At 42.6% G+C, this 26,458-nt stretch overlaps 1 protein-coding gene across 3 annotated transcripts in view; it reads left to right on the forward strand.

The window, feature by feature from the left end:
• AFF2 (AF4/FMR2 family member 2) overlaps positions 1-25,919 on the forward strand; it is a 779,982-nt gene extending 754,063 nt beyond the window's left edge. For 2 of the 3 annotated variants that reach the window (XM_029607748.1, XM_029607750.1), the window contains 6 exons: positions 746-882; positions 6,406-6,477; positions 6,829-6,922; positions 12,874-12,926; positions 14,580-14,794; positions 22,149-25,919. In XM_029607748.1, the coding sequence (XP_029463608.1) occupies positions 746-882; positions 6,406-6,477; positions 6,829-6,922; positions 12,874-12,926; positions 14,580-14,794; positions 22,149-22,270 (693 nt within the window). In that variant the 3' untranslated portion in view covers positions 22,271-25,919. The remainder of the gene's footprint in view (positions 1-745; positions 883-6,405; positions 6,478-6,828; positions 6,923-12,873; positions 12,927-14,579; positions 14,795-22,148) is intronic. The other variant, XM_029607749.1, reaches the window with a different exon arrangement.
• The last annotated feature ends 539 nt before the right edge of the window (positions 25,920-26,458 follow it).

The following is a 26,458-nucleotide window of genomic DNA, read 5'->3' on the forward strand; positions in this document are numbered from 1 at the left end:
AACAACACATCCAGGTCCCCTTTCACTGTCCGTCCCCACTCCCACACCCTCACCTCATCCTGTCCTGTTTTGTATGATGGCGTCTTACCTGCTACCAGTTTGGCATCCAGTCTGCCTAATTATGTATTGACCTTTGAATCAGGCTGACTCTGGGGAGTGTGGCGGGACCCAGATGTAGTGGTTAAGGGATTCCCCCAGACTAACCTGCTGTAACTTTGCTCGGGTTATTTATTTATTTCAATTTATCTCTCAGCATTTTCCACACGGCACTCAAGGCAAGTTGCAGCCTACCCATATGGATTAACATAACTCTAAAGCAGGGGAGACGTAAGGATATTATTGTACGTAAAACGGCATGCACACTTAAAGGGCTATGTTTCCTTTAATGCAACCCTTTAACCAGATGCAGTCTGCGCAATCATTATTTTAATTCATCAGGCACTAAAATCCAATGCACTGTGCATGGCAAAAACGATACAGCCACGTCATTGAGGATTTGATATAAATTGCTGTTGACCCAGATGTTAGTCAATCTGATGGGTGAGAACCTGGAAACTCTTAGCAGGTGGGATTCAGCATTTTCCAGATCAAACCGGTGCTGCTTGCACACTGCACTTCACCCAGTTCTGCAGAAACAGTCGTCAAACTGTTTGATAATTCGTGATTTGTCCGAGTGTATATTTTCATTCTGCATGGTTACATATCTAAATTAAAAATTTTGAAACTGCCTCTTGATGTGTTTTAGCTGGAGAAGTTTGGTAAGGCGGTGAATTATGCTGACGCTGCCCTTTCCTTCACCGAGTGTGGGAATGCTATGGAGCGAGATCCATTAGAAGCGAAATCTCCATACACCATGTACTCAGAGACGGTGGAACTCATCAGGTTAATGTCCTTTTCTGTGATCATTTTTCTAATCTCATTTCAGCCATAATTAGAACCTGCTATGTTTAAAAAAAAAAAAAAAAAATCATTTCTGCATAATGATTTGTCCAAGGCATCTTCATCTCAGAAGTCATCATAATTAGTTCTTGCCATTTTATTAATGTCATGGAAAATTTATAATTGATGGACACTGCTTTTATAGATTATCCCCTTTAAAGGTTATAATGTGAAGTATTATAATTTGCAATATTCATAAAATTAAAATTGAAATGTAGTGGGTGGAAGTAAAGTGTTGTAATTCCACCATTTAGCAATGACATAACGGGTGATTCTTTATATAGCAAAGGTTGGGATTTTTTTTTAATTTCCCCCCTACACACCTTTTTCTCTATTTAGGGATCTCTGTGCTTCCAGGTCGGCTAGCTGCCTTGGATATTTATGCATGGAAATGCTTCTGCACCAAGATATTTTATCAGATTTGTTGGGCTTCTCTCAGCCCTCAAGGGCTTTGAGATCATCCCACCCACCACCGCGAGAAGCGCTATCTTGTCTGTGTGTGAAATTGATGGTTACCAAGCACACGGTGACCAGTCGTGTGGAGTTCCCTGCCCTTGGAGGCATGAACTATTTAACATTAAAAAAATTAAGACCTGGCTTGATCCTCTATTGGGGCAGGTTTTTAGGATGTCAGGGGACAGGAGGTAACAGCTGCTTAAAAGAAAAAGAACTATGTTATTTTAATACAGTATGTACCTAGTTTTTTTTTAACCTGTGTAAAATGTTTAGTTTGGCTATATTCCACTTTTGAGGCTTATGTTAGTTAAAGGTGGAAAATAAAAATACAGAACAGGTGACTGCCCTAATCTTTCCTGCCCCAGGTGAGTGAAACCTGGGGGAAGGGAGAAATTCATGTCACCTCACAGCGTTAGGAAGTTTTGTAGTCCTGTCTTTTAATCTGCTAAGAGCTCTGGTTCCCAGAATGCACCAGAATGGCAATTAAGAATTCCCCCTGGGAACAGCAGAGAGGTCGGAGCCCAGATGGCGACGCACTAATCGCCTCGTGAGGGTCAGCTCTGAACTCTGAGGATTCTTTGAGCTAAGCCATAGGCAAGTGCGAGGGCTGGACACAAGCTATCCCTCGCACCATGGGACAGTCAGTGATTGGAGAAGCTCCCCTGATGTTGTTCATAAGTCGGTGAGTCCTTTGGCGGGACCGTGCAGCTCAGACCTAGAGGCTTCTCTGAGAACACGGAGTTCAAACTCCTCTTCCCATGTGCCTTTCAGCGCTTGTGAAGTGAACAGTGATTCCCACAGCACACTAACAGTAGTAGGAACCACTGATTGGGAAACTACAGGAGGGGAAAAATCCGAGTTTATCAGTGGTGTTTGGATTTGCTTATAGAGAAGACTTTATGGCTCCCCGGTTCGGCACTCAGTTCTCACCAGTTGTGTTGCAAAGTGGGAATGTAGGAGCTAGCCCTGAGAGAGCACAACAGGAATGGAAAAGCATCTTGGTAAGACCCCAGACTATCGAGTTAGAAGAATAATAGTTAGCAATATTCAACTTAGAGATCTCTTTGTCTACCAGAATGGATGAAACCGAATTGAGACTAAAGGATTCAGAAGCCAGAGAGACTGTTTGTGATTTGAAACTAAAAGATCTCATGGTCAAGGTGGAAGACCTGCAGACTAAGGTGGAGAACCTGAAGGCCACCCACCATCACCACAGTGTTGGTAAAGGACAATGCAGTCCTGAGTGGCAAGTTAGATATTTTAGAGAACTACAGCAGGAGAAATAACCTTCACTTCACCACTTTCCCCAAGACAGTTTATACCTCCTAAGGACATCTTGAAAAGCTAATGGATAAAAACCATAAAGTATCCTGAGGTGGCTAGTTCACCAAATTTCAAAACCTATTTTCTCCCTACAGCTAAGTGTACAAGATCTGGAGGAAAAGAAGAGCACAGTTGCCCATTGCCTGCCTGATAGCATCAATTTACCAGATATTCTGGAATGCTCTGAAGGGGAAAACCCTGACTCTATAGGAACATTTTAGGCTGCAAACAGTGATGGGGGTAACACAAAGGAGGCAAAGCAACCAAACCTGCACAGAATCGCCAAAAAAAGAGGCCGGGGGGGGGGGAGGGAGGGGGGGCCAGGCCAGCCCAGCCCACCTTTAACTTCTGTTTGCCCAATGCCCCAGCCTCTGCCCCCTCCCTTGCCCCAGAGGCAGAGCACCTCGCCAGGTGTGGCCTCCCCACCTCCTTTGTGCTTATTTGGGGAGTTTTTTCTTGCTTGTGGGATCATTGATTATATTGGCTTCATCTTCCCAACTAGGGGGCTTAATTTATAGGGTGGTAATTTCAATTGGTTAGTGGGCTGGTAATTCTGGTGTACATTTATTTTTGTCATCATCTGCTATTATTTGTGTTGCAAGAGGTCATTGCTTGGAAATTGGTAAACTGATTATAAATATAACATAAAAAACAATTAGGAGTGATCCTTTTTCCTTGACTTTCATGGGTCAGTTGACAACATAATATCTTAGGGGCCGATGCAATACAGTGCGCTCAGCTGAGCACGCTGTTTAACTTGGTCGGACATGGGTTAAATAGGCGCTAATCCACTCCCTAATGCAATAGGGGGATTAGCGCCTATTTAATGCGTGTCCGACGCAGAGTGAATGAGTTAGCGCTCATCACAGGCAAATGCATGTGAATGAGGCTATTATTCATTCTCTCCAAATGCAAAAAAATAAATGTGCATCTCAGACGTACATTTATCACTCAGATATTAACGCCTGCCTGGCATTTTTAAAAGTTAAAAAAAAAGAAAAATCTCTGCCAGCTGCTTTGAAGACCGAAGCCGATATGCTCGGCGTCGGTTTTCATAAACCGGCCGGCTGCAGTAATGAAAACCAACACCGACGCGACCCCCTAATTTGCGTATTGCATGGCGTTCCCCCCCCCTTGCGGGCGCCATGCATGCGTTAAGAAAGCGGGCGCTGACTTTTCAGCGCCCGCTTTCTGCGAATAATATTGCATCGGCCCCCGCGTGAACAAGAAACTCTAGAGTTAGAACTTACTGAAAACGGGAAATATTATGCACTTTATGATTTGACAGAAACTGTGAATGTCGTAAAAGGCACGATGCGGGTTGGGTATGTAAGCTTTACCGGGGAACTGATCTTTAAATAAGATTGAAGTCGTACCAGGGAGAAAAAAAAAAAGAAACTTAGTGAGCTAAACTGCAGCATTAAGAAGTATAAGGTCATACGATGCGGGTGGCTACAGAGAGGGTAGGAGAAGAGTGGTACAGAGCTTCTGCACTCCATTACCCCCTTGTAAATGAGAACTCATCAAGGCTCCCTGGATATCTTAAAGCCTTCGTATGCAACACTGAACCCTATTACTTATTCCAACACAAGTACCTGTGAAATTGCATTAAGGTTCAGAACAATGATTTTATGCGATGAATTGATTTTCAAGGGACCAGATGCATGGAATGGAGTGTGCTCTGTTAAAGGAGTAATGGGAAATAGTCACGGTTTTATTACCCAAATATGAGACAGCAACAATTAAAAAGTGAAGGAACCCGATATATATATATATACATCATAAATTCATGTAACTGATAACATTAAAAGTCTCTGACTGAGGATTTTATTTCTGAAATATTGTTCATTTCCAGTTCAGAATAGCCAGCTTTCCACTTGTTTGGAGGCATCTCATTTCTCCTATATATTAATTTCCCATCTGTTAATTAAAGCCATAATTTGTGACTGTTTATTTAATCAATAAAATTTATAGCCCACACCCTCCAAGGTTCAGGGCAGGGTACAGAAGTGCACACATAAAAATACACAATAAAACAAACATTAATTATAGACAATTTCAGTCACTACGTGCAAGCTAAAGGGGACTATCTGATCTGAGTAGTATTCTTAATCCAATAATGCTAACACTCAAGCATATTGGGGTAGATTTTAAAAAGGTGCGCGCGGGCATACAGGTGCGTGTGCTACCCGGCACGTGCACATGTATGCCCGATTTTATAACTTAGTCGCGCGCAATTTATAAAATCGGATCGGCATACGCAAGGGGGTGCATAATTGTGCACCTTGCGCGCACCGAGCCGCGCTGCCTTCCCCCGTTCCCTCCCCCTAACCTGACCTTCCCACCCCTTCCCCCTAACCTTTCCTCCCCCTAGCCCTACTCTAACCGCCCCCAAAATTTTTATTTTACCTTTTGCGCCTGCCTCTGGGCAGGCGCAAGTTGCACGCGCCAGCAGGCTGCTGGCATGCGATCCCTCCACACAGCAGCAATGGCCGCTGTGTTGCAGGCCTCTGGCCCCGCCCACTCCCCGTCCCTCAGACCTCCCCTTTAGTAAAGCTCCGGGACTTACAAGTGTTCCGGGGCTTTATGCACATTGCTGGGCTTTTTTAAAATAGGCCTGGCGCGTGTAAGACCGGTTACACGCGTAAATCCTCTGGATTTATGTGCATAACCTTTCTAAAATCTGGCCCATTGTTTCGTCCCAGTGCTTCTCATAGTTTATATACATTTTGAAATATTTTCAGGAGCTGCTTCCCCATGGCTCTAACCATTGTACACTGTGGAAGGCAATAACAGCCTGACCATGAAGTCAGATTATCTGCCATTGCCAAGAGTTTATATTTGTCTTGAATGCATTATCTAACCGAAACAGAGACAGCCTTTTTTTGTATTTAATGCTGGCATTGCACATTATAACATGAGGAATCCATAAGCAGGAAGGATAAAGAGACTGAATATTACATTGTAAGAGGGAAAACAATTCCAGGACCTCTCCATGGCTCAGTGGCAGTGTCAAAAGTCCTGGGTTCAATCCCCGAGTTGGGTCTTCCTCTCCCTGTGTTGCCTACGGATAGGGACAACATTAATAGCCCCCAGCGACAGGGAAATCATGGGTGCATAACTTCAGCTTTAATAGAAGGTAATTCCTTCTCTTAATTTTAGCATGGAAACTTGGTTCTTGCTCTTGTTTCAATTTACTTTTCCAGTATAATGGTGTTCGGTGGGGGGGGGGGGGGGGTGTGAAACCAGATCATGATTTCACACAACTGTTTCTTACCCAATTCTAAAAATCAATACAACTCTGTCACTCATTTTGAAGTGGGCCCAGAAAACAGCAAGGAAGGCAACTTATAAACGCCGTGAGGGTAGACAAAAGAGAAAAAAGATGCCTATATGGAGACTAAATTCTGACGCATGTAAATATAGGTTGACTATTTTGTACAAGACCATAATTTGTATTCTAGTGTCCATTGCATACAGCCCTGAGGCAGCCCCACTTACGGGGGATGAAATTCGGCCAGAGTCGGGCTTTTTCCAACGTACGTCTCCATCATAATAAAGCATTTTAAAGGACATCAGGCATCTCTTCTCTTTTGTCTACATTCATTTTGAAGTAACATCTGAAATGTAGACCGATATTACTCTGGAGCACCTAACACCCAACTTCCTGTTCCTCGGTTTTTAAAGGTACGCCATGAGACTCAAGAATTTCACTGGCTCAGCTGCCACAGAGGGAGACAAGAAGCTAGCAGTGTTATGGTGAGTCCCATCCAGACAATGCAGAAACAGCCAGATCCATGACAGAAGAGTTTACAGTTACTCAATTACTTAAGCAGCTTATGCGGGATCGTTATTCTTGTTTTCCATTAAAACTATTAAAGGATAACTCATGGATGCCTTCAGCTATTGGATAAACATTTATTCTTCTAATTCATGCTGTTATCAAGATAATTTTTAAATGCCCTGCCTTCTTTTCGTTTTTGGATATTTCATTTATTCACATTTGCAATCTGAAGAGAAGCACTACAGAACAAATATTGCTATTTTTGTTAAGATTTTCAGATGTTACAGAGCATTAGAATTAACGAAACCCTTTGCTAATTACCACAGCTATCGATGCTTATCACTTCTTTATTTGAGGATGTTTAAACTAAAGAAGGACCACGCTATGAAGTACTCCCGATCTCTAATTGAATATTTTAAGGTAATCTGTGTAGTGTGATTGATTATATATGTGTGTGTCATTAATATGAGAGATAGCATCTTTTGCAAAAAAAAAGACAAGGGCACATTTGTACTGTAGAAGAGAATGAATAAAACAAATGATGGTACCAGCCACTGATAAGCAGATATAAGGTCAAATCACTGGGAAAACACTTTCAGAATGGCATCAGGACATAGTGATATCACCCTTGTTTCTGTTTGAACAGTCTATACGTCTCAGTGATATGTGTCATCAACCCAAAAATGGCCCACCCCGGTGATTCACACTGGAGATCTTTATCTCCATAACACATTTCCAACAGACTAAAAATGTCACATTCAGGGGCAATTTTCATAACAATGCAGGTACTTGCAAAGTCCGCAGGGATGTCAACCTGTGGATCTTGCACCCGTGGTAGTGGCCTAGGAACAAAATTGCCCACACCTGCTTTTTCTGAGGATACTTTATTCCTCTCCAAGCAACTGCAAGATTGGAGAAGAGCGGTTGTGGTCTTGCTTCATAAGAGAGGCAGAGGAAGAGGTTGGAAACTACAGGCTCGTTATTGTCACTTCGGTGGTGGGAAAATTAATGGAGATGCTGCTGAAAGAAAGGATGCTGAACTATCTAAAATCTGGTAAATTGCTGGACCCAAGGCAGCATGGATTCACCAGAGGAAGGTACTGTCAGACAAATCTGATTGATTTTTTTTGATTGAGTGACTAGAGAATGGGATCAAGGAACATAACTCAATGTCATCTATTTGAATTTCACAAAGCTTTTGATACCGTTCCACATAGGAGGCTTGTGAACAAAATTAGAAGCTTTGGAGTGAGCGCCAAGGTGGTGGAGTGGATTACAAACTGGTTGATTGATAGGAAACAGAATGTAATGGTAAATGCAACCTGCTCTGAAGAGAGAGCCGGGTTAAGTGGAGTGCCGCAGGGATCGGTGTTGGGACTGGTTCTGTTCAATAACTTTGTGAGCAACATTGCGGAAGAGATAGAAGGTAAAGTTTGTTTATTTGTGGATGATACCAAGATCTGCAACAAAGTGAACATGCCTGAAGAAATAGAGAGAATGAAAAGTGATTTATGAAGGTGTGAATAGTGGTCAAAGATTTGGCAGCTGAGATTCAATGCCAAGAAGTCTAGAGTCATGCATCTGGGATGCAGTAATCCAAAAGACCTGTATAAGATGGGGGGGGGGGGGGGGGGGAGGCTGATGTGCACGGACCAAGAGCGGGATCTTGGGATGATAGTTTCTGGAGATCTGAAGATGGTGATGCAAGTGACAGGGTGATAGCTAAAGCTAGAAGAATGCCGGGCTGCATAAAGAGAGGAATAACCAGTAAGAAAATGGAGGTGGTGATGCCCTTGTATATGCCCATGGTGAGGCCACACCTGGAGTATTTTGTTCAGTTCTGGAGCCCTTATCTCAAAAGAGATAGAAACAGGATGGAGGTGGTCCGGAGAAGGGCGACCAAAATGTTGTGCAGTCAGTATCAGAAAACCTATGAGGCGAGACTAAAGGATATGAATATTGTATTTATTTATTTAAAGTTTTTCTTGACCGACATTCATCAGAGACTTCATGCCGGTTTACATGTAACAGGGGAGAACGAAAAAGGAGACGAGCAGTTACAAAAAACAGGGTAATGAGGAACTGGGAAGTGCAAAAGGAGAAGGTACAGGAGAAGGAAAGCAATAGGCAAGGAGGAAATATATAAACTTATATACACAACATGTACCCCAAACTTAAGTTGGGTATATATACTCTGGAAGAGAGGAGGCGCAGGGGTGCTATGATAAGGACCTTCAGATACCTAAAAGGTTTTAATGATGTGCAAAGGTCAAACCTTTTCCGTTGGAAAGAATTCAGTAGAACTTGGGGTCATGAAATGAAACTCCAAGGAGGACACCTCAGAACCAATATCAGAAAATATTTCTTCACGGAGAGGGTAGTGGATGCCTGGTTTGCCCTTCTGGAGTAGGTGGTGAAACTACAAGGTTATGGGATAAATACTGTGGATCCTTAAAGGCTAGAGGATGGAAATGAAGAAAAGAATGCATGGAGTAACTTGATGGTGCAATGGTTATTACCCTTAACCAATAATTAAATAAATAAATAAATAAATAAATAAGCCTTGATAGTTGATGCAACTCCATCATTGCTCTTCTTCAACAACAGGGGGGAAAGGGTAATTGGATTAATTCAGCAACCAAGGGATCCGACTTTTACAGTCTGGGGAAATAAGTATGGGGATAACTTGCTAATGCGGCAGTTACTACTCTTAACCAATAAAACTGATACTTTGATACAACTCAAACATTGCTCTCTGCTTCAACAGCAAAGCATAACGGGGAATTGGATTCAACAGCAATCAACGAGGGCTACTGTGGGAAACTGATAAGCACGGGGGTAACGGGGAATTGGATTCAAACAGCAACCAACAAGGGCCCTGGGAAACAGGTAAGCAGCATGGGGTAACCTACATGGCACAGCACAAACTATCATAAGCTTACTGGGCAGACTGGATGGACCATTTAGTCTATTTCTGCCCTTATTTCTATGTTTCTATGTTCCTATGAACTTGCAGGTCTACAATTTGAATCACCATAAGAAATGCTTGTTTTTGTTGAATGACTCACTGAAACATATGGACTAAACCAATGAAAGCAAGACACACATGATTATTTCCTAATGCCATTCTGAAAGTTTTTTCAGTGATTTGCCCTTGTTTATGATTGTCACTCACTATATTGCTTCTTAGTGGCTGCTACTATAGCTTTTTCAGTGTATTGTTTGCTCTGCCTTTTTTTGCATGTGCCAGTCTGATTCTTTTTGGTTCTATACTTGAATAAAATGCATAACCATTTTGACTTGATAAGGAACTGACATAAGAACTGTGATGTGATCATGGAATATAGATTTAACTAGCTAGATCTAATCCATTAAATATTCGGATCCACAAATGGATCTTTTATGCCACAGCAATTTTTCCAAATTGTTTTGTGTAAATTAATTTTACCTCTGTAATAAATTGCTTATGGATTAGGAGACAATGACTATGAATGAAGGAAGCATTAGTCAAGGAAGGTTATGAACAAACTGAGACAAAAGAAAACTGCTTGATTCACATTATACCTTCAATTAAGAGGATTAAGCTGTCAGTTGAACATAAGAAGTTGCCATACTAAGTCAGACCAAGGGTCCATCAAACCCTGCATCCTGTTTCCAACAATGGCCAATCCAGGTTACAAGTACCTGGCAAGTACCAAAACATTAAGTAGATCCCATGCTAATACTGCCAGTAATAGCAGAGGCTATTCCCTAAGTCAAAAGCAGTTAATGGACTTCTCCAAGAACTTATCCAAACCTTTTTTAAACCCAGCTACACTAACTGCACTAACCACATCCTCTGTCAACAAATTCCAGAGCTTTATTGTGCGTTGAGTGAAAAAGAATTTTCTCCAATTTGTTTTAAATGTGCTACTTACTAACTTCATGGAGTTCTCCCTAGCCCTTCTATTATCCAAAAGAGTAAATAACCGATTCACATTTATCCTTTCTAGACCTCTCATGATTTTATAGACCTCTGTCACATCCCCCCCTCAGCCATCTATTCTTCAAGCTGAACAGCCCTAACCTCTTTAGTCTTTCCTCATAGGGGAGCCATTCCAACCCCTTTATCATTTTGGTTGCCCTTCTCTGTACCTTCTCCAGTGCAACTATATCTTTTTTGAGATGCCATGACCAGAACTGTACACAGTATTCAAGGTGCGGTCTCACCATGGTGGGATACAGAGGCATTATGACATTTTCCATTTTATTCACCATGCCCTTTCTAACAATTCCTAACATTCTGTTTGCTATTTTGCTACAGCACACAGTCCATGTCATCCTGAAGTTAAACTCCATAGGCATTCAGTGATGGAGAAAAGGCCAGATTGCATTAGATTGAGAGTTAGAAAGCCAAGACCTTCCTAAGAATTCACAGCAACTTGTACACAATGATATGACGCACTGCAGAGGATGTTTTTAAACCCTGACTTAAAACTTTAAATAAAGTAGTATGGTTGCCATAAATGTTCAAATTTTTTAAATATTAAAAAATGTTAAACTCTTGGGTATATTTGCATTGTGAATTACATCCAGATTGCAATTATGCTTTATAGTTAGGGCTACTGATTTTAGGTGTTTATGATTTGTAAATTTAGGTACTTATTTTCCAGCTAATTAGGGGTTCTTTGGGGTATCAAAATCAATGTTCAGCATTTTCAGTTGAATCAAATACATACATAGTAGGGCTTCAGATTTTAGCTTTGAACCAATAAACCTTGATATGCAAAAAAAAAAAAAAAGGTGTTTATTAAATAAACACCAGAAAAACATCACTTTCTCACTCATCCTTCTCCTACCCTGGATCCTTTGTTTTGTTTTTGTGCCTTTTCCATGCTAAGAACTCCTCAGTTGCACAATATCAAATACATACAGGGGTAGATTTTAAAATACGCATGCAAAGGTGCAGGTGGCACATGCAGGGAGGTGAATTTTACTAAATTATGCATGGTGACACAATCGGGCCTTCCCCAGTTCCCTCCCACTTCACTCCAATTAAGGAGCGAACTGGAAGGGAACTTCCCTACCCTCCTGCCTAACCTTCTTTCCCCTTCCCCTCTACAGCCTGACCCCCTAACCCCTAAGTACTTACCCGAAAATGTTTTACTTTATGACTTACTGGTCCTCCGGAACAGAAGTAGCTTATGCATGCTGGCAGCCATTTGGTGCGTGCTTCCCCGGGTCAGCGGCTGATGACTGCAGTCCCGGTTGACCTCCGTCCTGCCCTGCCCCGCCCCTCCCCACCCAGACCATGCCCCCTCTGCCCGCCTCTTTATCTTGTGTGCGTGTCCGTACTTACGTGCATGGCCAAGGCCTTTTGAAAATGCGCACAGCATGCGCAGGGCCTGGCCGTGCGCGTAGGTGCTGATTTTTACGTGTGCAGCTGTTTTAAAATCTGGCGTAAAATAATATTAAAAACAACCATTACAACTAACCCTCTCAATAATTCTATCCCAGTAACTAACATAATATAAAAAAACACATTGCAGTAAGTAATCCAATAAAATACAATGAAGCACAGAATTCCAAACCAAACAACCCAGACAGAATTTCCCAATTGCCTACATCATATCACACTATCCATCAATAAAAATGTACCCTGGGTTAACGCAGTTTATACTAACTGCCTTGAGGAGGACACCCAGAAATACACTTCCTAATTCCACATCAGACATTCCTCAGAATCCACAAATATTGCTTTCCTGGTCAAGTTTCAGATAAGCACCTCCCTCAAGAGAAAAAAAATGACCAAACACAAAGCAACAACAAATCTTTAAAGAAAGGAAGCCATTGTAAGACCCTCCTCCTCAGAACATAAGGCACATCCAGGGACAATTTATCCTGTAGATAGAAAGAACCAATGCCATTTTAGCATTTAAATATTAAGCAGAGTACTTTAAATTCGGCACACCAACTCGTATGAATGTCCATTGCAATTCTATTGGGAAAATCCTCTCTGCCAAAGAAACATTCAGTATCAACCCAATCAACTTAGCCAATCCTTCTCTGGCTACCTTTATCAATAAAACAGGTACTGGATCTAGGGAGCACCATGAACAATTGGTTTGGGACATCAGCTACACCACCCCATCTTTGAACACAAAAGAAAAATCACTTCAACCCTTCTCAACTGAATCTGCCTTCTGTTTGGGGCTATAACTGCTGCTCTGTACAGGTTATCCCCAAGCAGAAAAGTCATTTATCTCTTACCCCTAAAATATTTTGAGCTAACCTTTTTATAAGTACCGCAGTAACGAATAAAGAAACATTTACTGTTTTTCTGCACAAAGTGTAAAGTATTTCTTGTCTTATCTGAACGACTTTCTTCTTAGCAGAACGCTTCTAAGACATCACAGGCGCCATCTCCATGGGGAGGCAATGGACGGTAAGTATTACCCTTCATGCAAATGAGGTATCAGTGAAGGAAAGGTCACATTGGCAGCTCAAGAGTAAGGTAAGTTTTAACATAACCCCAGGTTATGTTAAAACTTAGCTGAACTCCGCATTGTCTTATTGGTCACGCAAAATTGGTCACCGATTCAGGATTCTTTAACAATTTGATCCTTCAACCAAATGATAGCTATAAAATATCTGTTAATTAGATAGCAAGTACTCTGTTATTTCAGAAAGTCACAGTAAAGTTAACCTCCGTCGCAGTGATTTTTCAATAGTTCATTCAGCAATGAAAGACAAATGAATGTTTCATTGATATACGGTAAGTGCTGTTTAATAAAACTGAAGGCATAATAGTAGTGAAAATGTGGAGGCACTTAGTCAACCAATTATCTGAGACTTTGTAGACAATCTTTATATTAATGCCAACACATCCTGACCTGCAATACAAAATCATACTAATATAATTATGATTCAGTCTTCAACGAAAGCATAAAACCAATATAGCACTAGTTCACACCCCCTCTTCCGCATGTTACAGGATATTCTAGCATGTTTAAACCACCTTCATGCTGATATAAAGGCAAGTGAAATCAGAAGACAAGGTCTTCATCATTAGATTCCCAGGAGATCAGAATGCTTACAAAAATATAAATCGTACCGTATAAATTATGGAATTAATGTAACATTTTCTGGCATCATTTACAAAAAAAAAAAATCCATCATTTCTCTTGCGAGAGAGAAAGTCAAAGTAGTGATCAGGTACGTCACCCGAGAACGGCTGAAAAGGGATCAGGCAGATTGACTTATCGATTCTCTGCATTCTTTGGGCACCCCTTATTAAACTGTGTTCTTAAATGTACCCCTTCACTGGCTACACAGAGCCTGGTCATCACCTGGAGATGGGGGCTACATATGAAACTCCACAATGTAACAGAATGAAATTTTAAACTAACGGCAGGTGATCAATATCAGTATAATCAGTCTACTATGCGACAACATGCTGTAGTGAGAAAAATAATGATACCTCAAGGGCATAATGCCTTTTGGAGTAGATTTTCAAAATGATCTAGGTGACTGACTGTGGATGGGCCCCTTAGAAATAAATTGCCACGCAAAGCATTCAAGGAATGCTTACTTTAGCCGGCCAGATTTAGACAGCTAAGTTGTGAATGAAGATTGATTTGCACTTAACCACACAAGGCCGGATATACCCGATATTTGACCAGGTTAGCCAAATATCTCAGCCCCTCCCTGGAACGCCCTCAAAATGCCCCTTTTTTATATCCGGCTGAATTATAGCCATGGTTAATAGATTGCGTGTCAGTGGTTTAGTTCTGTTGGCCTAATTTGACATCTAGCTTGTACCAGTTGTGTAATGAAAGCAGTTCATTATGTGCATGTCCACGCCAGAAAACTATCACAATAATTTGGCTCTGCTGACATTTTCAGCTGGAGGGAGACGCAAGATCAAACCAGCATGAGTGGTCACCCTGTTGCAGCACTGCCAGAGCTGTATAGGGAAACTTATTCAGCCATTCTAAAAGTACCTTTTTTTTTTGTGAATATATTTATTCCTTTATGCATCAAAAGAGAATATGCGAATTTTTTCAATATTTTTGAGACTTGTTCTTTAACATTATAGAAACACAGAAACACCGTCACCCATGTCTCTGAGCCCATCTCCTGTCAGTTCTGCTAGTAGCAACAGCGTCACCATAGGCTCTTCCTCTACGGGCACTGTAAGCATCCCACAGCGCATCCACCACATGGCTGCCAGCCATGTTAACATCACCAACAACGTGCTGCGCAGTTATGAGCACTGGGATATGGCTGACAAACTGATGAGAGAGAACAAAGGTACGCATTTTACGGCTCTTTGTATTTGAAAAGTGACATTTGTTTTGGTAGGAAGGAACATGCAGATAGGTCTTATTCATTATAGCTCTGTACTGCATGCTCCTCATTATAAAAGTATGCTGAATAAAACGGCTACTCGTTTAGAAGGAATAGCCTAGTGGTTATGGCAGCTAATTATAAAACAGGGAAACCAGGCTTCACATCCCACTGGGGTGAATTGCATCACCTTTTGTTGCCTCACATACAAGCTTTAAGATTGTAAGCCCACCAGAGTCATGGAAATACAGACCCTATAGTAATGTAATCTGCTCTGAAGTGACTCACCCATCACAAAAGGCAGACTCCAAATACAAGCCATTTAATTTAATTTTTTTTATCTGCAGCTAAATCGAAAACTTAAGTTTTCAGTTACTTGTTAATCTAACATTACACAACAGATGATGGTATGGCTAGGTAATGTTGGGGACAATATTAATTCTTAGTGGGGTGGAATGTAAATCCAGAACTTAGGAGTATTACTAAGCAACACTAAGATTCCAAAATTATCTATTTTGTACATCTTGTACATCAGTACATTATTCAGACTCAGAAAAATACAGCTATAAAAATGTCTGATTTTGATGTTTGTGCATAGTACACCAAAGAGGTATTGACTGGCTTTTGGACCAATCAAGATCGATCTGCAACTTTGACTTTCTGTGTGAGTCATCCTTCTTGGTGTTTTGGCTTACACAAAAAATAGAATAGCAGAAAGTGATCATAAGAACATGAAACCACCGAGGTGAGGCTAACCGGCCTGTAGTTTCCAGCCTCCTCTGCTCCCACTCTTGTGAAGCGGGACCACTGCTGCTCTTCTCCAATCACTCGGCACCACTCCCGTTTCCAGGGATCTATTGAACAGGTCACTCAGTGGAGCCGCCAGCACATCTCTGAGCTCTTTCAGTATCCTGGGATGAACCTCATCAGGCCCCATGGCTTTGTCCATTTTCAGTTTTCCTAGTGCTTCCCATCCATTCTTTTCCATAAACGGAGTTTCATCCATTCCACTTCCCTCCAGTTTCTTGTTAACTAGCATCTGTCCTTCTCCGGGGTCTTCTTTATTGAACACCGAACTGAAGTATTCGTTTTAATATTTCTGCCATTTCTTCATCTGTCTCCACCCATTGATCCTTTTCACCTTTCAGTTTCACTATACCACTTTGGACTTTTCTCCTTTCACTGATGTATCTGAAAAATGTTTTGTCACCTCGCTTTACCTCTTTGACAATCCTTTCTTCCGCTTGATTTTTCACTTTCTTGATTAATTTCTTCATCTCCCTCAGTTTTACCAGATATTCTTCCTTGTGATCCTCCCTTTGGGATCTTTTATATTTCTTAAATGCTGTTCTTTTAACTTTTATTTTATCAGCCACCTCCTTTGTGAACCAGATAGGTTTCATTCTCTTCTTGCTTTTCTTTACTTTTCTAACATATATATTAGTTGCTTCAGTAATTGCTCCTTTTAGTTTGGCCCACTGTTGTTCCACATCTCTCTCTTTCTCCCAGCCTTCTGGTTCTTCCTCCAGGTACTTCCCCATTTCAACAAAGTCTGTGTTTTTGAAACACAAAACCCTGGTTTTCGTGCAACTTCTCCGTATCGTATTAGTGTTATGAAACCGTTTCATAACACTAATACGATACGGAGAAGTTGCACGAAAACCAGGGTTTTGTGTTTCAAAAACACAGACTTTGTTGAAATGGGGAAGTACCTGGAGGAAGAACCAGAAGGCTGGGAGAAAGAGAGAGATGTGGAACAACAGTGGGCCAAACTAAAAGGAGCAATTACTGAAGCGACTAATATATATGTTAGAAAAGTAAAGAAAAGCAAGAAGAGAATGAAACCTATCTGGTTCACAAAGGAGGTGGCTGATAAAATAAAAGTGGTGTTGAGGTGGGCACCCACCTGGACATTGGAGACGTTATCTCCATTAGTGAGCACTAAATCGAGTATAGCTCCCTCTCTCATGGGCTCCATTACCATTTGTTTGAACAGAGCCCGTTGCAGGGCATCCACTATCTCTCTACTACTGTTAGATTCCGCAGAAGGGATTCTCCAGTTTATATCTGGTAGATTAAAATCTTCAACAATCACTTCTCCTTCCTTACTCATCTTTTGGATGTCTTCAATCAGATCTCTGTCTAGTACTTCCATTTGATTTGGAGGCCTGTAAACCACTCCAGTAAAAATGGGTGCACCATCATCTTTTATTAGGACAGCCCATAAAGCTTCTTCTTTGCCCCATTTTCCCTGCAGCTCGGATGCTTGGATATTGTTTTTGACATAAAGAGCCACTCCTCCCCCTTTTCTGACCTCTCTGTCCTTTCTTAATATCCCGGTATGGTAGTATCCCAATCCGTGAACCACGTCTCCGTGATAGCAACAATGTCCAAGTCCGCCTCCACCATTAGGGCTTGCAGGTCTGGGATTTTTTTGCCCAAACTACGAGCATTTGTGCACATAGCTTTCCAGCTGTTCTGGTACAGGTTAATGTTTTTCTTGGACTCTCTGTGTGACTTATTTAGCTGACTTTTGTTATCCACTTTGCCTTTTTTATTGCATTTGTATTTGTATTTGGGGGGGTGACATTCTAATGTCCTACTGTCAATGACTGTTTGAATGGCATTTCTGCTGGCCGATGATCCTAGGAGGCTTTTAACTGTAGGGTTTCCCTCGCTGAGAGTTCCCAGATTAGTGCCTCTGATGACAGTCACCCAACATAGTGAGCTTTTTCTTTTGGTTACTGATTGTATTATGGAATTTCTGTATGCATTGGGTTTCTTCTTTCTTTTCAGATAACACTTCAATCTCTTTCTCAAGAACTTCTTCAGTATTTAATACAGAGAAGGCATTTTGTACGTGTGTCACTTGATACAGTGTGTGTCTCCGCATCACAGGTCTAATTCTACCAGAGCCCATTGTAATCCCGTTTTCTGAGTTCCTTAATGCCCTATATGAGTGGGGGGGGGGGTAGACTTGTGGGCCGCACAGCTGTCAAGAACGAGTGTCTGTGGGTCACAGGTCTTATCCTGTAAACCCCTTTTTCCTTGACTTTGGGTTTTTCTGTGGTAATGGGGAATTAATTCCTGAATAATGTAAAGTGGGTGAAACTTTCTTTATTGCACCTAATTCAGCTTTAACTTCAGCCAGCTCTTTTTTCAAGGAAGAGAGTTCTGAGCAAATGGCGCAAGCCCTAAGTTTCCCATTGAATATTTATCCCATTGAATATTCCTAATAAATTATCTGGCTAACTAGCCGGATAAATTATCTATTTTGTATTGGCCATTATCCATTTAATATTGGCCTATATATGTAGAAGATCACTAGCCTAACTCTTCATTCTCCCTGTTCTTTTCTAATTTGCCCATTTAATTTTTAGCTAACTTTGGCTATTGTTGTAACATAGTAGAGTAATTCCTTTTCAGATCTTCTTTAAATATTTTCTACTAGTAATGTACTGGGAACTTTGATACTGTAATTATATTATGTTAATCCTGTAATTAGCACCATATGTCACGAGGTTAAATATCTTGCTAAATATTGAATCTAAATATATCTGACATTGAGTCAACATAAAGAAAATATTACCAAGGGCCTTCACAATTACCTATGGCCTTCACAGAATACATATCTTAAGGTTAAATATTCAGTTGATTAATCAAATTCATTTTTTATTCTGTGTTGTTTTTAGAGTTCAATTCATCACAAGCCTTACAGTCTGCGTGTAATAGAGGCTGCTTTTTATGTTTCTAAGAAAGTAATTACTAAGCTGCATTAAAACGGATGTTAGCATGCATTAATAATTGACTTTAATGCAGGTGTCGTCTCCTCATTAAGGCCCAATATACTGATGCATTACCACCACCAGTAATGCATCACTCCTTCTACTACCAGTAACATGTTCCAAAATGGGCCACGAACTCCCAACCCATTCTGACCCCAATCTGGTGGGTTCCTCAGGCCCTCACTCAGCAGAAATGCCACGGACCCCCAATTCACGACCACCAGTAACACCAGTAACAAATCAGTGGCTCCTCTAAGCCCTTTCCACCCCCCCCACCCCTGTCACAACACAGTTGAAGCCCACTGGCATCCCCACCATATATCAGATACCACCCCCCCCCCCCATACCCAGCCTACTCTATCTAAAGTCACAGCCTGAATGATGGGGGCAAGTGGAAATGCTCCCTGTTGTTCTGCCGGTGCCAAAATAAAAAATGGCACCAGCTGATTTTATGTGGGGGTTTTTTGCCCCCTAATGTGAATGAGCTGCTTTGTATGAATTTGCATACAATACACTTCATTAACATGTTTGTCATATCAGAACATATTAACATTAATGTGGACTAGTACACTAGTGCATTAAGGACAATTCACATTAAATCTGCATTGCCTCATATTTAAAGCCGGGGCCTTGTCTAGGGAGTAGGCTGATACCCAAAGCAGGGGTACTGGCCTACACCCAGCGACTCCAGTGTCCTAGGCCAAGGCTCGAAGCTTGGCCTCGCCTAGGCATAGGGCATGACAGACTGAAAGGGTCGTGACCTTCTTCTGAGCTTGATGCCGGGGTTTCTGCCTAGGTCCTGAACCAATGCCAGGGCCTAGGCTGAGATCCAAGCAAATATCCAAGTCCAGGAAATTTTCTGACGACCCCCCAAATACTTACCAAATGCGTCGCCGCATCCTGGCCTGGTGCTGACGCTGAGGCCTAAGCCCGGACCCAGGCCTGACACCACAACCCTGCCAGGAGGCCATGTTCCGATACCCGGGATCTCAGCCTGAACCCAGACCTGACACCAAGATTCGGCCCGAAGGCTGGGTCCCGATGCCAGAACCTCAGACTGGAGGTTGGGTCCTGACGCCTGAGCCTAGGCCTGGAGATTAGGTCTTGACACCTGGGCTTCGGCCTGGAGGTCACATCCCAACACCTGGGCCTCGGCCCTGGGTCAGACCTAGGCCATGGAGTTCATCTCTTCTTTCTTTGGTTCTTCTTCACCACACGCTAGGGTTGTTACGCCATAGCGGAGGGTGCGATTTTGAGGTACAGCATTTAAATTAACTACTGTACATCAAAATGGCGCCCTCTGCTGAGGAGGATGCACTGGAGTTAATTAAATCCAGTGCAATGATCCCAGCAAACGGAATCAGTTGGCAAAGAAGAGCCAAAGGAAGAAGGAGACAAAGAGAAGCTCCAAGACCTGAGCTCTGGGCCTGGTCCTGACCCTAGGCCATGGACCAGGCATTGAGACCTGGCCTCTGAGACAAACCCCGGTGTCAGGTCTGGGTCTGGTCTGAGGCCTCAGCGTGGGGGCTGGGCAGCGGCATCGAGCCTGGATCAGGTCCCTCTCCTAGGCCGAGGCCCAGGCTTCATGACCCATCCTCTGAACTGAGCCTTGGCATCCTGTGTCCGGGCCAAGGTCCCAGCATCTGGACCCAGTCCCTGGGCCAAGTTGCAGCATCGGGCCTGGGTCCAGGACCTAGACTCTAGGCCAGGGCGCAGTCAAGCCTGGGCCCGGGCCCTGGTCTTAGCCAAAGCCCAGGTGTTGGGTCCAAACCTCCAAGTCTGGGCCTTGTGTAGGGGTTAGGTGAGGTGGCAGCCACCTACCATAGCTTAGGCCTATGCAAAGCCAAGGCTTTGGGACCAGCTGACCCTGATGCCAAGACCCAGGCTGAAGCCTCAGCCTTGCATAGGCTTAGGCCGTGCTAAGTCACCACGACCTTGGCCTTAGCCCCACACAAGACCCTGGCTTGGGGAGGGGCCCTTGCCCTTGATTGTGGATCACCCCCGGACCAGGTGAGGGGTCAGAGGGATGAGTGAGGCCCTTGGAAGCCCTGTTTTTGTTTCCATTTGGGGGCTGATCAATGTTTATTTTGGAGGTTTTTTTAAACTAGAGAAATGAAATAAAACATTGGCCAAAATGAAATTCATGGGGAAAAAAGTCCCCAAAAATGAAATGAAAAACAAAACAAAATTTTCTCCCCTTCCTTCTACTATCAGATAGGGAAACTGTATCCTTGATCACTTGGACTATCGGCTGCCCACCTGGATGTAGGAGGTTACTTCCCATCCTTGCAAGGAAGCAGATCATTTGTGTTACAGTGTAGGGTAAAAGTAACATAGTAACTCAGTAGATGATGGAAGGCAAAAGATCAATCACCCATTCAGTCTGCCCAGTTCTCTGTGTGTACACTGTTAAGGATATATTCCAGTTGCCAGCCATAATGTATAACCACTTGTAAAATATCACTCCTCGTCAAGGACAGTTTTTGTTGTCTTCCTTCTTACAATCCGGGGTCGTTGCGCGCAAGGCTGCGCAAGATCGGCAGCCTGCGCGCGCCGAGCCGCGCAAGATCGGCAGCCTGCGCGCGCCGAGCCGCGCAGCCTGCCTCCGTTCCCTCCGAGGCCGCCCCGTAAGATACGCGCGTACCCCCCAAAAACCTGCCCCAAGCTCCCCCTGCGCGCGCATGTTATAGAATCGGGCGTAGATTTGTGCGCGCCGGGTTGCGCGCACAAATCTACGCCCGCGCTTAGTTTTTAAAACCTGGCCCTTTGTTTCCTTTTGAAAATTAGCAAGTACATAGCATGCATGTTAAAAGCATCCATGTTCCTTACATCTGATGATTCTGAGAGCAATGGGTGCCAAAATAGTATGCATTTATTTGAAAATCAAGGGGACGATAATTCAACTGGTGCAAGCCTCAAGGGTAGTTTTTGGCCCCATGGGTTTTGCACCAATAAGCAAAGCAAAAGTAGGTACACACTTTTACCTGCCTGGAGGATGAGCAATTTTCAAAAAGCCCATTTCTGCACATAAAGCAATGTTTGACCCAGCAGAAATGACTTTGATTATTGCTCTGCAAATGTATGCACGCTGTTCTCTTCCCCCCACTTAAGCAAACCCACAGGAATGTGTCCTTCTAATGTGCTAGAAAAACTGTGCATAATTGTAGATGTTTTGAGGAGGACAGTTTTCAATCAGACCATTTTACCTAGGTAAATCCGTACAGTATTCACCCAGGTCAATTTTGAAAATGTGCCCTCTATGTGCCCTCTGTATATTCCACAGTAGACATACTGGATGCTTCTAAGCAGAACAATAGAACAGCTAACTACTGACACGTCTTGTATTTTAAAATGAAATATCATTCCCCGCAACATATTGCTATGCTCAGCGATTCATGACGCCATGTATGTCGCACCCTGATGATTTTCTGAAACTCGTTGAAAGGTTTTACACTAGGGCTTTCTTCCACTGTTCAATTGCAAATTGCAAGACTGTGATTTTTAAAAACACACCTCTTGTTCTTATTTTGCAGAATTCTTTCAAGACTTGGACTCGGCAATGGGGCCATTAACGCAACACAGCAGTATGACCAACCTGGTTCGATATGCTCGGCAAGGACTTCACTGGCTCCGTATTGAGGCTCACTTATTGTAGTGACTGCTTTCTTGTTCACATCATCTGCATTGTTCTACCTCTACCAGCACACAGACGATCACTGGTGGAAGTCCACACATTTCTGAAACTTGGCTGAATCCATACCATTTCTATGCTCTTTTTTTTAATATATATATTTTGTCTATTGGCGCAGAAGTCATCATCAATGGAGAATTATGGCTTCCGAGCAACATATTTGGTAGCAAACATTGTCAGCAGTCTTCTATGCCTTTCATCTCTTGGATCCTGCCATTCCTATGTGCTCTATCAAAAATACATTCTCTGAGGTTTAAGTCTACACTGCCTTCAGCTAAGAAAATGGAACACTTTGTGAAGATATGGAATCCAGACCAGATGGACAAAACGTCTTCAGTACATGAAGGGTATATGTGAAAAATTTCTCCCAAGATAAATTAATCGAAGGTCGACCTGTTAAATCATCTAACTCTAGTCTTCTCCTTTGACCATGAACCTGAATCACACTGTTCACTGCTTATTTCCTACATAAGTATTTGACATTATTTATTGTAGTTTATAGATAGTATGAAACTTTGGCAATCGGTGGCCTTGATTTTGCACATAAATCACATAAATGGCCAGTTATCTGGAGACATTCAGCCTGTGTCATTTGTTTCTCATGCTGAAGAAAAAATATTCAGAGCAGTTTGGGAGATATTTCTCAGTGTCCCGTGATTTACTCCTCCTGCACTTTGGGTGAAGACATCATAAACACTTCATATACTTCCAGGACTCTGCCATTTCCCAAAAGGCATTCAGAAAAAACAAAAAACAAAACTCCAGCCAGTCTTGCAGATGCTTTCAGAATGAGCAGCTTTACTTCTGGCTCAGGCAGGAGCTAGCTAGCTGCATTCAAGTCAATGGAAGATCGTCTAGCATGTGCCCAGAACCCGCTCTTTTCTACAGTCATCCTTTTTCTCTTCCTCTGTCATGTTCCACCTCTTTCTTCCTCACCTCTTCTCTTTATATATAATGCTGTTTCCCAGATGGGGTCCCCACCCCCCCCCCGGCTCAACTTGGAAATGACCAACACTCATTCTCCACTTCTTGCGTCTTTTGATCCCTGACAGCGCACACAGAGAGGGGGAAATCTATGTTGGTGGGGATTCAGTCTGCATGCAACGTTTACACGTAGGCATTCCCCCACATTTTCAAAGCAAACTTGCGTGCAGACGTTTTGCTTTGAAAATACTTGGGAAAGTGCCCTTCGCCACCCGCAAAATGACCCTCACCATGTTACATCTGTTTCTACGGCAGGGCATAACATGTGCGTGTTAACTCGTGCGCATACTTTAGAAAATACAATAATGATGCGTGTTAACGTCTCAGCCCCGCCTCAGCTCTGCCACCTGGAATGGCTATTGCCAATGCACGTAAGCGTATGCACAAAGTCGGGTAACGAGCCCACTTTTATGTGCACTGAGCTCCAGGACGTTTATAAACAGCCATGTGCACACATAAAACTGTGATGTTTACATGCAAATAGCTTTGGAAATTTAACCTCTTGGTGTCCGTCTCCCCCCCCCCCCCTGCTCTCAGACAGATACCCTACCCTACCACACCTCACCTATTCCTCTTCCAGTAATGAGTGACACATACATAGATCGTGCAACTTACTGTGTTTCTCACAGCCGTCCAATGCCTTCCAAATTCCAGTCCCATCACCCCCACCCACAACCTTTCCCACATTGCCTGTTCATGTCCTTCATTTTTCTCCTTAATCTCTCATGCTTCCCCCTCTCTCCTTCTTCCTTCTGCCCCCACCCCCCAGACATAATTGCCTATACACCACCTCTACATGCCACTGTTCCCTCTAAGCTGTGTGTGGGTGCGCACAGGTCATGAGCCCTGCGCACACAGCAAAGCATAGCACGCACAAGAAATCCCAACATCAGTTGCATTTTACCGGCTCGTAGTGCACAAATTTGAACTCAGCCTGTAAAAAAAATTGCACAAAAGGAAATGTTTACGCACGAAGCCTTTCAAAGATTAGAGGGAGTATTGCAACAATCCCGCCACACAGGCCTTCATTCCACCGCTCCTCACTTTAACCTCCCAAACTTAACCTCTCTCCCTTCCCATCCTCCCATTTACCAAGTACACATATGCCCGAGTGATACAGTCCCAGTGCAATCACCGCCAACCCATCAGTATTCCAACAAAGAAATCCCACCATCCAGTGATAGTAATATTTTTGTTTTGCTTTTCCGTGGTTGATTGAAAGTTGCTCTCCTTTTGCAACGGGGCCGAAGGTGCTATATGGCACCCATGCAGCTTTCTTTTTGAAACCCTAATACAAATGCTATGTGCTGAGAAATGCATGCAAATTCAGACCCAGGCAATTGCACCCTTATTGGGGAAAAATCCCTTTAATACATGAGGCCCTATATTAGGGAGGTGTGATTTAATCATAATCGTTTGCTCAGGACTGCCTCTCTCAGATGTGTTCCGTTCATGTACAGCTCAATTGTTTGAATGGGAAGATTTTCCTTCTTGAAAGAATATAATCTCATGGGGTGATTCTGGGAAGGTGCGCATTATCATGCTAAACTGCAGCTTTAAACTCTCATGTATGAGAGAGTACTTGAAAAGTTTATAGCACTTGTCGGTGGCCGGTGGGGTTTGATCATGAGTATATCTTGCTGATGAAGCTGGGAGCTGCCGTGGAGTGTCTCCTGCCACATAGCACGGATTGCTACTGTCTGGTTTATTACTGAAGCAATAATTGGACTGTACTGTGATGTAGGCATCAATAATGCTCTTCTTGTGTGGATAAGCCACAAATGCAAAGGTCAATTTCTTTATTCCAACAAGAAAACCAGATTAGAGACAGAACAAGAAAACGTAGCACTTGTATGCTTGAAGGCACCCTTAAAAAAATGTTTTTATATTGTTCAGAGTAAGCGATATGTTGCAAACCCCTGTCAGCTTTCATTTCCTGCACTTTTGTATTGTCGAACTTTGGACCTCACAGGGTTTGGTGTTTCATCAATTGAAACATTTATTAAGGCAAATTAGCATATCAATTGAAATATTTAAAAGATAAAACTGAAGGTGTTGAGATCGAGCTAGAATTATGTGGCATAGCCTCGCTGGTGGAGTGCCGCGTCCTGTGACTGCTCCCATTCAAGCTATCTATTTATTTTTATTTTGTGTATTGAAGTTGGACCTTTTGTTCATAGGCTGATTAATCGGTCACCTTTATTTTTGCCTTCGTCATTTGGAGAACGGCAAAACTAACTCGACACATCTGTTCTCTTGCCATGGTGTTGATGTGCGCATTCAGGGCTTAGATGAACTGAACCTTTCTCCCGTAGGCACTAAAAGGGAAAAAGAAACCTCCATACGCCTCACCCTTAGAGTGCCAGATAAACCGATGTCAGGCATCATTTTACTTTTTATTGAAGTGACAGGGTCTACACAATCCTGACCTAATCATGTGGGTGGGGGTCAGTATTGATTGCAGCTATATACATGTGTGATGGATGTGGTAGGACAGACTCCATAGGGGCCTCGTGTGGAGAATAACAAGGTGGCAGTGCTGATCTGGAGATATCCCTGATGTCCCGGGTTAAAATGGGACAGTTTGGACAAGAATTGTTTGTGGCGTAATTGAAAAAAAAAAAAAAAACCAGCAACGATAACATTACTTTTGTGATTCTCGCCAGTTTTAGACTCCTCAGACCACGTTTTAAATGCTGAATCGACTAATTTCCTGGATGGATTTGCAGCCGACCCTTGCAATCATATTTTAAATCATTCCTACAGAGAGAGATAGGGCAGTTGAATAGTGGAGCAAATTCGGGTCCTTTAAACTCTTTTTAATTTTTCTTAAAAAAAAAAAAAAAATTTCCTCTTCCCTGGAAATAGCGTCAGTGCACAAAACCTGAGCAATAAAGAAAGCTCTGGCAGTAGTTCGTGAAATTCAGGGAGCAACGTTTAAAGAACACGTATCCTACTTCATCTGCATATTTGTATTCCTTGTTCAAGAACCGTATTTATGAGCTGAAGACTAATTTCATCACGATGGAAATAGCCTTCATCAGGGTAAATATTCAGAGGTTTGAGGGACTATGCACTAAAAGCAGCACTAACAATTTTTTATAGCAAACGTGTACTAAAGGATTTAACACGCGCAATATAACCCACATTTTATAAATAGCCTCAATA

Source organism: Rhinatrema bivittatum, chromosome 6 (assembly GCF_901001135.1).
Source record: "Rhinatrema bivittatum chromosome 6, aRhiBiv1.1, whole genome shotgun sequence".
NCBI lineage: Eukaryota > Metazoa > Chordata > Amphibia > Gymnophiona > Rhinatrematidae > Rhinatrema > Rhinatrema bivittatum.